General features: G+C 36.5%; 1 protein-coding gene across 1 annotated transcript; it reads left to right on the forward strand.

The window, feature by feature from the left end:
- The first annotated feature begins 1,143 nt into the window (after window positions 1–1,143).
- On the forward strand, window positions 1,144–10,531 carry LOC133732895 (licodione synthase-like). The gene is made up of 2 exons (XM_062160501.1): window positions 1,144–2,074; window positions 9,568–10,531. The coding sequence occupies exons 1-2, from the start codon at window positions 1,169–1,171 to the stop codon at window positions 10,231–10,233; spliced, it is 1,572 nt and encodes a 523-aa protein (XP_062016485.1). The 5' UTR covers window positions 1,144–1,168; the 3' UTR covers window positions 10,234–10,531.
- The last annotated feature ends 2,772 nt before the right edge of the window (window positions 10,532–13,303 follow it).

A 13,303-nucleotide genomic window follows, 5' to 3' on the forward strand; every position in this document is an offset into this window, starting at 1 on the left:
AATATCTCTCATTTATGTAAAAAAAAAAAAAAAAAAAAAAAAACTAAAATATATTAAAGTTTCCTAAAATTTTTTAATATGATTTACTTCCATTTTAATTTTTTTTTTTCATTTCAGTTTCAATGTTCATCTATTTTAATCCATGCTAAAAGATTAGTAAGCTAACAACTATGAGCAAAAGAGAAGATATTGATTTTTTTTTTTGTACAAAGGGTATTGCAAAGATAATGAAGTTAACACTAATCATTTTGTGAATTGAATCACAAATTATGATGAGGAGGCAACAAAAAGATTACAAAAAAAATTAATAAATTCAAATTTGGGTGGAGAATATGAAGATTAATGTTATCCAATGAAAAATTATGTATTTAGTTTGATTGCTATATATCTTTTCAACTTGGAAGAGGAGGCGGAAAATGTGAGACAAAGAAGAAAGAGAGAAACAATATAAGGAAAGGTGGCAGAGTGCCACCTAGGAGGTTATCTAGATGACACAGCGTTCCAATTTTCCTTTGCTTTTCTAGAAATTCTTCTATTTATTTATTATTTGACTTTTTTATTTGGAAAAACGTTATAAATGGTCTTCGTGGTTTGGGGTCATGGTTACATTTGTTCATGTGGTTTAAAAATATTTAATTTTGGTCCTTAGGTTTGATAAATCAACTAATTTTGGTCAAACCATAATATTTCGTCTAATACCGTTAGTACGGCCCTCACGTGCGCGTCACATGCTGGGACCAAAATTAGTTGATTTATCAAATTTGAGGATCAAAATTAGATATTTTTAAACCACGGGGGTAAACGTAATCATGGCCCCAAATGAAGGAGACCATTTATAACATTTTATTTATTTATTTTTTGTTTTCTAATGGGTGCGTGTGTTTGGTGGAGTAGAAAGATAATGACTCCTCATTTAGGAGGTTATGTGTACGAGTGGCCGGGAAAAATAAATTGTTCTCTAATTGTAAAGAGAGATAAAATTAGTAGCTTATGAAAAAAAAATTAAATGTAGGGTGTGAAAAGATATCGATAGGGCGGCGATAGCAACACCCTTTTATGCCCCATCAATTCGATACCAAACATGCATGAATCTTTAATTGAAACAAGAACTACTAAATTAACCATGTAAGGCTGCTTATTACAACCAGCACCACGAAATAGCTAAGCCATGGCACTTGCGCTAGTCCTCCTCATTCTCTTCCTTGTTTTGGCCATCTCCATAATCTCGAGAATGTTGTACCATGATCACCTTCCTCCAAGCCCATTAGCCTTGCCCATCATCGGCCACTTGCACCTCCTCGGCCCTCTCATCCACCGCTCCCTCCACAACCTCTCATTACGCTTTGGTCCCCTATTCTCTCTTCGCCTCGGCTCTGTCCCATGCATTGTTGTAACCTCACCGGAACTTGCAGAAGAGTTTCTCAAGACGCACGAGCTCACCTTCATGTCCCGGCCAGAGTTAACCGCGATCCAAACCCTGACCTACAACTCTTCGTTTATATTTAAACCCGCTGGACCGTACTGGAAATTCATGAGGAAGCTGAGCATGACCGAGCTCTTTAATAGTCATAGCGCAGACAAGTTCCTCTCGATTCGCGACCAAGAGTGCATGAGGCTCCTTAGGTTGTTGGCCAAGAAAGCCCAGAGTTATGAAGCTGTGGATCTTAGTGAGGAGATGCGGAGGCTATGCTTCGGTATAATCGGGCAGATGATTGCGGGGAAAAGTGCCACGACTGTCCCGGCTAGGGAAGCCTGGTTGATGGTAAGGGAGGCAACGGCGATTGCGGGAGAGATGAATTTCTGTGATTTTAATTGGGTTTGGAAGAAGTTGAATTTAGATGGATATAGGAACAAAATGGAAAGCTTGCAAAGGAGGGTTGATGAACGTTTGGAGGCTTTCATTGTGGAGCGTGAAGAATTGAGGAAGAAGCATAAGAAAATTGATGGAGGAGGAAGCGAAGTTGGCCAAAGGGAGGTGGATTTTCTTGATGTTTTGCTTGATCTATTGGACGCTGAGAGTAGTGAGGCTGCAGAGGTTGGATTTTCAAAACTTCATATTAAGGCTCTACTTGCGGTACGTAACTACTATTTCTTTTTCATCCCCTTCTTTTAATTTTTTATTTTAGTTTTTATTTATATAACACCTTCCTTTTGAGTTATTCTTATCATACCCTTCAAACCTCAACTATACCTTAAGTTATGATTTGTGGACCCTTATCTTATTTTGTATTTTCGTACATAATCCGATCCATCTGTCTTTTAAAATTATTATGATACATACACACATATACCGATTATTCATGCATTTGTTTCAGAAAAATAAAAATAAAACAACAAGTAACATGCTCGTGATGAACTATTTTGTTTTTATTATTTGATATATATGTATGATTCAATAAACCATTTGTCTTTTAAAATTATTATGATACACACACATATATACCGTTTATTCATGCATTTGTTTCAGAAAAAAAAAAAAACAACAAGTAACATGCTCGTGATGAACTATTTTGTTTTTATTATTTGATATATACGTATGATTCAATAAACCATCTACAATTTGATTGATTTGTTGTTTGATCCATAAAAGCAATGATTACTAACTAAATAAATAAAACTATAAAAGTAAAAGTATCACGGAGAAATTTTGCCAGTGAAACAATTATCGGGAAAACCAGAAAAGTAATCAAACAGATTCAATTTTTTGATGGAACAACCTTTAATTACCAATGATTATTAGTCTGCAAAATTTATTAAACAAATTAATCATTCATCAGTAAAAGTAAATAAACAATTTTAATTATGCGAAACAACTATTGCGGATAAAAATTTGTTTGTATAAGTAATTTAACAAATAATTAAAGTAATTTTTTAGGATATTCTAGGATAGATTTTGGCTCAAGAATGAGTTTTGTCGCCAAAAATATCCAGGATGTCTTGGCCCTTTGATTCTCTAGGATATTCTAGGATAGATTTTGGCAGGGCTTCATGATCTTTAAAAATGTTGAATTACTTAGGTAGTGACTCTTTTGACAGTCTCACCGAGATGGGTCATTATGTGTAATTTCGCTGATCAATGTTATGAGTTGACAATTCTCTCAAAAAAAAAAAAAAAAGTAATTTTTTTTTTAATCATTCATCAAATATTTAAAATGCGTAACAAACTTTGCTTATAAAACACTCGTCCCATGGAGATCAAACCTTTGATCTAACATAGTCCTAATCCAATTCAGAATTACATTATGAATAATCTTTTTCTTACCTATGAATTTTACATTTAACATTAATAATTTTGTTAAATTTTTTTTTATTTTTTATCATAGAGGTATATTGAATTCTATCGATCCAATCCAAGTATAATTGGATCATATTGGACCAGTTAGAAAACTTAATTAGATTGGATTAGATTTCAAAATGAAAAGTCCAACTATAAATGACTTGGATGTGAATTCTTCAAAATAAGTTGGACTGAACCTGGGTGCACACCCCTAGTTTTTTGAATTTTAAGATGCATTTGTTTTTTTATTTTATTTTATTTATAACATTTTGAAGTGCTTGTGACTTTATTCTTTCTTAAGACTTTAAGTAAAATATATTACAATGAAGTCAAAAGGAATTTGTGTTTAGGTCTCCATAAGTAGATTACTTCTGTAAAATTTTCAGCTAAATTGAAAATCGTCATGGTACTCATAATCATTAGTTACCATTATGAATATGAATGGTTCAGGTTTGACATATTTGATTCTTCCATTTATTTGATATAGTTCAATATCTTAATAATTTTGAATCTAGCTGAAAATTTACATAAGTGATCTACTCATGGAAATATAAAAACTTATCAATTGATATGCGATCAAAAAGTAGTTCCCACAAGTGATATCTTAAAATTGCCAAAAAAGTGGATTTCTCAATAGAAGGTCGTTATTTATTCTATAGATGACATCCTTAAACTTGAAATTTGAGGATGTTTATATTTTGAGCATGTAGTTTAATAATCTAAACCACTCATTCTCTAATTATATACACATAAAAATCCTACAAAATAATTAACCACATTGGAAAACGTTTAACCATCCACATTCGGTTTAATTTTATCTAACCGACTACATTTGTTTACATATTTTCAATGATCAAATAATTATGGATTTAAGATTTTTTGTAGACATAATTTTTGCACATGAATTTAAGGAGCAAAGGTTGGAATCGTTGAGTTAGGTCGTATGCTTTTCATAAAAATCTTCAAATTTTAAAAGTAAGGTGGTTGTCTCTAGCTAGAACATGCCTCTATAAGGGATCCCATGTCCAATTTTTAGGTCTCCATGAGTTGATCATTCATGCAAATTTTCAGCCAAAATAATAATCGTTAAGGTAGTGAACAAGATCAATTCAATAGACGAAATCAATCTGTCCAACCTGAATCATTCAGGTTTACAATGGTAAATCACGATTATGAATATCTTAACGACTATCAATTTAGTTGAAAATTTGTATGAATTATCTACTCATCGAAATTCAAACACTAAACAATCCGGATGCTGATATGTGATCGAAAAGTAAGTCTCACAATTAATCTCTTAAAGTGGTTAAAAAAGGAAATCCTTTAGTGATTGGACCTCTCTGTGTGTATACATATTTTTGTATATTCTATGGTTGCATGAGACACACCTTATGAGGTACGTGTCTGTTTATATATTCACACAGTTACACATATACCTTACACAATCAATCTACTTTAAATGGAAAAGTTTATTGGCACATGCAAAATTCCTTAGTGCATATATTTTTAAGTCTTTTCCTCAAACAACCCACATTAACCCCTTACCTCACTACACTTCCAAAGTAATAATAATAATAAATTACAAAACCCTAGATTGAACTCGTCGGCATTAGTGTGTCCAAATTCTGACCACAAGTATAGTTCCAATCAATTGAAAATTCTAAATGTTATCTTGAAATACAAAAAGATCCTCACAAGTCACAACCACTAGATAGTTGGTTTATACACTATATCTTTTTCCTTGACAAATTGTACCCTATATCTTTTGCTTCTTAGTATATATATATATATATTTTTTTTTTTTTGAGGGAAAGGAGGTCAGGTTTTATTGAATAAAGATGTCTAAAAATTACACAACTTCAGCTGCTAATGCAGCTTGTAAAAAAGAAGGGGAAGAAAAATAAAAAGTCTCCACAGGGAGAGTCCTAGTATGAGCAGCCATCAGATGTGCCACCCTATTTGCACTTCTCTTTGTATGAACTACGCGCAGGTTTGCATAAGCATCCAAAATGTACTCCATATCATCATAAACACGTCCTAAGATGGACAAGTTACTCCCCTCTCGGCTAAGCAATTGTCGATACACCAATTGCGAATCAGTCTCCACAATAGCTGGCAAATAATGATTTGTAACTACAAACTCAATGGCCTGTTTGCAGGCTACAGCTTCCACATGTTCAGGTGATAGTAAACCCGAAAGAGATTTACCTCCTCCTGCTATAAATGAGCCCTGCCAATCCCTGACAACAAAACCAGTGCTCCCTTTTTTAGATGCTTGAAAGAAAGAACCATCTACATTGACTTTAAAACAGCCCACAGAGGGAGCAACCCACCGAGTCATTCTAATAGTACCAGCTCCACTATTCCCAATCTTCCCTTGCAGAAAACGAAATTCATGCAGCCTTGACATAGACACGATAACTACATCAACAGCCGTACCAACTTTGTTTTCCCAAATTCGATTATTTCGTTCTTTCCACACCCCCCAAAGAAGGTATACCAACTCACCAAGTAACTGTAGAGATAAGTCTCTGGCACAAGAACTAATCCATTCCAACAGACCCAAATGAGCAATATGAGGATTATAACAAACCTGTGACAACACCCCATGTGTTTGCAGCACTTGTCTAGTGAACTGACAGTCACGACACAAATGCAGTGTTGTTTCCAACTCCTGCATACACAACGGACAAGTCATGGAATCCAACACAACTCTCTTTGAGATTAATCTCTCCAAAGATGGGAGGATATTGTGACACACCCGCCATTTATGAACTTTGGCTGCATTAGGGATGACAACCTTCCACAGCTTTTTCCAAAAACTCACCCCAACTGGCAGCTCAAAAGGGCTCTTAGAAGAAGAAATAGAGAAAGAGTATCGGTAAGCAGTCTTCACCGAAAACTTGCCATTCTTTTCAAGTCTCCAAACCTCCCTGTCATGCACCTCCCTAGAAGATAGAGGAATTGATAAGATTGCTTCAGCTTCATCAACCGAAAACACCCTTCGAATGAGATTAATGTCCCAAACCCCTGTATGACAAATCAAGTCACTCACCCTATTGACTTCATTCATAGCCAAATTACCTTCTCTAGGCTTACAATCCGGCACCCCAGGAATCCACGAATCCCTCCATATGTTCACCAATGTCCCATCGCCTATCTGCCAGTAAGTGCCTTTCCTTAACAAATCCCTTGTGGAAAAGATACTTCGCCAGGAATAAGAAGGAGAGGCATGGGATGAAGCTGTCCAAAAAGAACCTTCTGGATAGTACTTAGCTTTAAAGAGTCGAGCTATCAGCGATTGAGGATTGCTGATCACACGCCATGCTTGTTTGGCTAGCATAGCGGAATTAAATTCTGATAAACTACGGAAACCTAGCCCTCCTTCCTCTTTAGGATTGCACAAAGCCTTCCAAGTCTTCCAGTGAATTTTTCTTTTATCAAGAGTACTCCCCCACCAGAACTTGGCACAAATTTGTTCAAGATCCTCACAGAAATTTTTTGTTAATTGGAAGACACTCATTGCATAAGTTGGAAGAGCTTGTGCCACCACTCTGATGAGAATGTCTCTACCTGCACCATTCAAAAATTTTCCTTGCCAATTGGAGACCTTCTTGGACAAATTCTCCTTGATATACTGGAAGGTAGCAGTTTTCTTCCTCCCTACATACGTTGGAAGACCCAAATATTTTGCATGGGAAGCCACCACCTCAACTCCCAATAGGCTGGACACCTCATCTTTCATAACTTCTGAAACATTTTTACTGAAAACAATAGAGCTTTTATCAAAATTAACCAATTGACCAGATGCCCTACCATATGTTTCTATAACATCCTGTATCTGGAAACAGGCCTCTAGAGAAGCGTCAGCATAAAGCATGCTATCATCAGCAAAAAGTAAATGATTCACCCGAGGGGCTTCACTGCAAATCTCAATCCCAGGGAGCAATCCCAATTCCTGCTTTTGCTGTAATAAGGCTAAGAAACCCTCTGCCCCAATTAGAAATAAATATGGGGACAGAGGATCACCTTGCCGTAATCCTCTACTCGGAATAACAAGACCACGAGGCTTTCCACGCAGCAAAAAAGAGTATCTGACAGAGCAGACACACTGCATCACCATCTCTATCCATACCGGATCAAAACCAAACCTTTCCATCACCTTCCTAAGAAAAACCCATTCCATCCTATCATAGGCTTTGCTCAAGTCTAGTTTAAGAGCCATACACCCATCACCACCATCCCTTTTGTTATGAACAAAATGAGCAAGTTCATTAGCGACAAGTATATTATCAGTAATTAACCTGCCAGGCACAAAAGCACTCTGATATGGAGAAATCAAGTCTGGCAAAATCAACTTCAACCTGTTTGCTATGACTTTCGAACAAAGCTTGTAGATTACATTACATAATGCAATAGGTCTTAAATCTGACATGTGCTCCGGATCATTCACTTTTGGGATAAGACAAATATGTGTGAAATTAATTTGTCGTAACAGCTGACCTGAATGTAAAAAACTCTGAACAACAGCAGTCACCTCAGCTCCTATTGACTCCCAATAGTGTTGGAAGAATAGAGGAGGCATACCATCTGGCCCTGGCGATTTAGTTGGGTACATTTGAAACAAGGCACACCGAACCTCTTCTTGAGAATATTGAGCACACAATTGTTCATTCATAGTTTCAGAAACACATGGTTGAATAGCCTCTAATGTAGCACCCATGGCCTCAACATCTATGTCCCCTGCTTTGAACATATTAGAAAAGTAGGAAGTCACCACTCGCTCCAACCCCTCATCATCCTCACACCACTCACCAGCCTCATTAAATAGACCATGTATACTATTTTTCCTTTTTCTATTTGCTGCCTTCCGGTGAAAATAACCCGTGTTACGATCTCCTTCCTTCAACCAAGTTACTTTCGATCTTTGTCACCAGAAAGATTCTTCTTGAGATAATAAAGTTTGGAGACGTTCAGACAAAAGCTTCTTCTCCATAATCACAGCATCAGAAAGCGTTGCATCTAGCAACTCCTCCAAACGTGCTCGAACCCCTAACATTTCCATCTGTCTACCCTTGAACGTCTTCCTCTGCCAAGCATCCAGATGCATTCTAGTATAAGCTATCTTCTTGGACAATTGATACATTGGCAAACCGGACACATCTGTCTGCCAGGCTTGGTGTACAACGCCATCACATTCTTCATGTTGCAACCAATGTGCTTCAAATTTGAAGCGATGATGACGAGGACGTGTGGGAAGAGGAACAGTACTAGCTTGTAGCAGTATTGGCACATGATCGGAATCACTTGGTGGGAGATGCTTCAGACGTGCAAAACCAAAAATATCACACCAGGTCGGTGTACACACAGCCCTGTCCAACCGTAACTGGGTTTCAGAATTCCACCAAGTTGCTTGAGGCCCCTGAAAACCAAGATCAAGCAAATCCCCATACCCTAGGGCTTCTCTAAAACCACGCATCTGCCTCTCTGCCCTAATCGGACCATCTTTCTTCTCACTGCTATTTAGGATTTCATTAAAATCCCCGATAACGACCCAGGGAAGGGTCTCCAAATCACTCAAATCACGCAAAAGCTGCCATGATTTGTCTCTATCCACCGTTCAAGCAAATCCGTAAAAACCTGTAAGTCTCCACCTAGGGTTCCAGGTCCTCCATCAACCATAATATCAATATGATGTTGTGACGTCGTACCCACCTCCACCTTCACATCATCATTCCAGAACATGCCCAAACCACCAGACTGTCCTACACTCAACACTTCCTGAGCCTGAGAAAAACCAAGCGCCAAACGCAGATCGTTAAAGGCCCTGAGATTGTTGATTTTGGTTTCGCAAAGAAAAATAATTTGGGGTCTGTTTTGGGAAATCAAATCCTTCAACGCCCGAATTGTGATGTCGTTGCAGATTCCTCTGCAATTCCAACTCAATATGTCCATATCCATGGTCAATTGAATCTTGCTTTCTAGAAACCTAGAAAGTAAACCCTAGCAGAGGAGGCTAGGTCAAAAAAAAAATAGTATATATATTTATTTATTGCCCAAAAAAAAAGTATATAAATTTATTTGGTTCATGCGTGTGCTATGCATTTGACAAATCATATGGTTTGATTCTTGAATGTATAATTGATTGGGGAGTATTTGTCAACAGGTTGATAGTTTAGGAATCTGGAAAAAATCTGAATCTTCTACTTTCTTCACTCTGTATTGTCTTTAACAATGACCAAGGGTAATATTATTTTTATTTATTTATTTCCTTTTTTTTTTTTTGTTAGGATTTCTTCTCGGCAGGTATAGAGCCGATCGCCATTGTATTAGAATGGGCATTGGCGGAGCTCATCAATCACCCAAAGATGCTCGAGAAAGCAAGGAAAGAGATTGATCGAGTTATTAGAGATGGACAATTAGTGAGAGAATCAGATGTTCCAAATCTTCCATACCTCCAAGCCATCATAAAAGAAACATTTAGGCTACACCCACCCTTGCCTTTGCTCATGAAAATATGCGGAAAACAGTGTAAGATCGGCAAATATTTCATTCCAGAAAACGCATTCTTATTTGTGAATCTTTGGGCGATTGGAAGGGATCCTACGAACTGGGAAAACCCACTGGAATTCTGGCCAGAAAGATTCTTACATCTCGATGGGAGAGACCAAACAAGTACATTAATAGATGTTAAAGGGCAACACTATCAGCTTATTCCATTCGGGTCTGGAAGAAGGATATGTGCTGGTATGAACTTAACTATGAAAATCGTCCCTAGATTACTTGCAGCAATGATTCAGTGCTTTGATTGGAAAGTCGGTGGCTCAGATTGCAACAAGATGAACAACAATAATGTTCTTGATATGAATGAAGAGCCTGGACTAACCACTCGAAGGGCCAATAATCTTGTGTGTGTTCCGGTGGCTCGTTCGAACCACAATATTATTGACCCATAAAACATGATTAATGTGTAACTTGAAAAATAGTTGGGAATATTAATGGGTGTGCCATATAGTTAAGAACTAAGAGAGATAATAAGCATCTGACCATATGATTTACTTTATAAGGGAGTTAGGTTCTGAAGGTCATGGACTTTTTGCTTTCAGGCTCAAATAACTGAAATAAGTGGGTTTATTTTATTTGTAATGAGGATTACCTGTCAGTTTGTTTGGTGACTTGTTGTTACATATGATTATGCCGCAAGATGATAATTGATGTAAGTGTCTTTTGGTAATAGATAATCTCTTATCAATATGTAAGTGAGTTTATTCAATATATAATAGATAATTTCTGACGATGATTGAATATGTTTATGAACAACAATTATATGTTGCTACAATAATAATGAGATTATCTATTATTCAAAAACATATAAGTTTTTATTTCGTAAGTCAGAAATTGTGAGTGTGACAATTTATAAGCGTACGAGTTTCTAAAAAAATTATAAATAAGTCTAATTTCCTCTTTAATTTAAAATTTTGGGTCCAATCACAAAGCTCGTCTTATTGAGTGTTCAAATATTTAAATAAGATGTTTTTTGTGTAAGTTTTAAGACGGAGCATGACTGACCTTTCATCCAAATGTTTTTTTTTTTTTGGTAGAAAAGAGACTTATATTTTTATTTTTATTTTGAAAAGGAAAAGAGACTTATATTAAAATAGAAACAAATTACAAAGACCCAAACTGGGCCGACCAAGGAAAAACAAAAACAAAGGCCCAATAGACGGGCCCACAAACTATGCTACCCAAGTTACAACCCGGCAACCGGTAGAAGATCGAACGCAGCACCATCGCGAAGAACAGCACCGCCACGAAGAGCTGCACCGCCATGAGGTTATGAGCTTGAAGCACACACCGAAAAAAGAAAGAACAGGGCCCAAACCAGGCGAGCCCACACACAACATCTCCAGAAACGCAACCCACCAACCCATCCCAACAACACATCAAGGAAGACAGCTTCGCCCGTGCCGCCAAGAAGAATAAGTGGATAACATCGCATCGAAAACCAAGTCAAATTCCATCCAAAACCAAGGAAGAGAGGCACATAACTCAAATCATCTCCAAAGAGGAGATCGTCCTCTGCCAACAAAGAAACCAGAACAAGAGAAAGATACAGGAGATCCACAAAGGGATTAACCAGTTTAGTAAAACTGCTCATTTAATAACAGAGTATCAAATTGAGTATAAAACGAAAAAAGTTAAATGAATCTAAATTCAAAGAACTACTGAGGTCAATTTGATTGATCAAATAAAAAATTTGCAGTATTTTTGGTTTTCCATTATTTTTCTTATGATTACAATGGTCACTATTTGCTGGATTGTTATGCGCTTTTACCCATTTAGAGAAAGAGGAAAAGTGAAGATGACAAGAAGGATGCAAAATGAAGCTGGAACAAGAAAGATGCAGTCAAAGCATAATGGCCAGGGCTTAGCAGAAAAAGCCACCCTCTAACATTAATTATGTATTTTAGGTTCTTTTTTCATATGTATTTTTACTATTTTAGGTTCTTTTCCCTTTTGTATATTGGCTTTGCTCCGAGCTTTATTTTTGATTGCTTTCAACGTAATTTACTATAGCCGCTAGCACTGATTATACTGTTCACTCGAGCTGTTAAACTACAATTTTGCCCTTTTTTTAAATTACGATCCTGCCATTGATAAAAGAACGCATGTTCATCATCAGCACCACCGCTTTCATCTTTCAGTTTTGGTTGTTGATCGAGAGAGAGAGAGCGCGCGCCAATAAGGCTGCTGGGCAAGAAGAAGATGGCAGTACGACGTCGTTTCCTCAAAAGATATGCGCAAATTTGCCCTTTATTTCAGTTGGGTCGATGCTGATTCTGATGAATTGTTTTTTTTTTTTTCCCCTTATTTGTTTAACCCGTTAATGGTGGTTCTTATGTTGATGCATGAAGCATTTATTTTGTTTAATTTATGGATTGCTGTACATTTATCTATGGATACAGCCATACAGGTTTTGAATGCAATAGTTACTTATAGAATTCTTTGAGTTACTGGAATTGATGTTTAATTTATCATAATAAACAGAAAGAGATTATCTTTCTGCTTCTAATGATTACTTCACTGATATATGTACTGAGTTCAACTTTCTAAGGTTCGAGTTGGAGGATCACCACAATATAAGATGGAAATAAGGAAGCTATAGGGTATAATCTTTCATCAGATACCAAGGATTATATGGGAGGTTATAGGGTACACTGAATTAATGAAAAAAAAATCACCTTAGTCAATTATGATTTTGTTTTATGGATGGATCAGTGGAGACACAGATGGAAGAGTACTTGTGATGTCCACAAGATGCTGTCTTCATTAATAACAAATTTATAGAGTTTTCATCCTCTTTATTGATTTGGGTTTAGCTCAAATTTTGTTACGTTAACATGATGAATAATATAATCTGACTGCAAGTGCAAACTAATGGATGTGGTTTTTGAATGTATCACCACCGTCAGCATTGAACCATCCTTTGAAGCTTTAAACTTGAAGAAGTTTGATGGTATTTTTACAAGATAGCTTATCTATTCTGGTCATGGACTTATCTTTTTTTCTGCTTTATGAATTTTGGAGTTATTGTTATTTTCTGAACTTCAGTTGCGTTCATGGTAGATCCCTTGTATCATCAGACATCTGCACACTTTGATGAAGGTGGAGCCTAGGGTCTGGTGTTGAATAATTTTGGGATATATGAAAGTGGCAGGTGCTTTTTAATGTTTCAGGGAAGTGTAGATTATGTCCATTGAAAAATAGTACTTTTTGTTTAAGGAAAATTGAAATTGGGAGAGAATTGAGTCGTACTTTCATTGATAATAGGGGCCTCTTTATATAGAGAATTGTAAGTCAGAGTTGTACAAGGAAAGATAATCGTACAATTAATCGGATATCTATGAATATTTCCGAAAATATCTCTAATTCAAAACTCTGTTACAACTAGGTCAAGTAACCTAGAATTTAAGCCACACACATATTTTGGATTTACTTGAACACTCCCCCTTGTGTCGCCCAAAC

The sequence above is a fragment of the Rosa rugosa genome, chromosome 2 (genome assembly GCF_958449725.1).
Source record: "Rosa rugosa chromosome 2, drRosRugo1.1, whole genome shotgun sequence".
Lineage (NCBI taxonomy): Eukaryota > Viridiplantae > Streptophyta > Magnoliopsida > Rosales > Rosaceae > Rosa > Rosa rugosa.

Excerpts from the sequence above, each read along its gene's own strand:
- LOC133732895 (XM_062160501.1), top strand. The coding sequence starts at position 1,169 with ATGGCACTTGCGCTAGTCCTCCTCATTCTCTTCCTTGTTTTGGCCATC. Across the intron at positions 2,075-9,567 it reads ATATTAAGGCTCTACTTGCG|GATTTCTTCTCGGCAGGTAT; the intron begins GTACGTAACTAC and ends TTTTTTTGTTAG.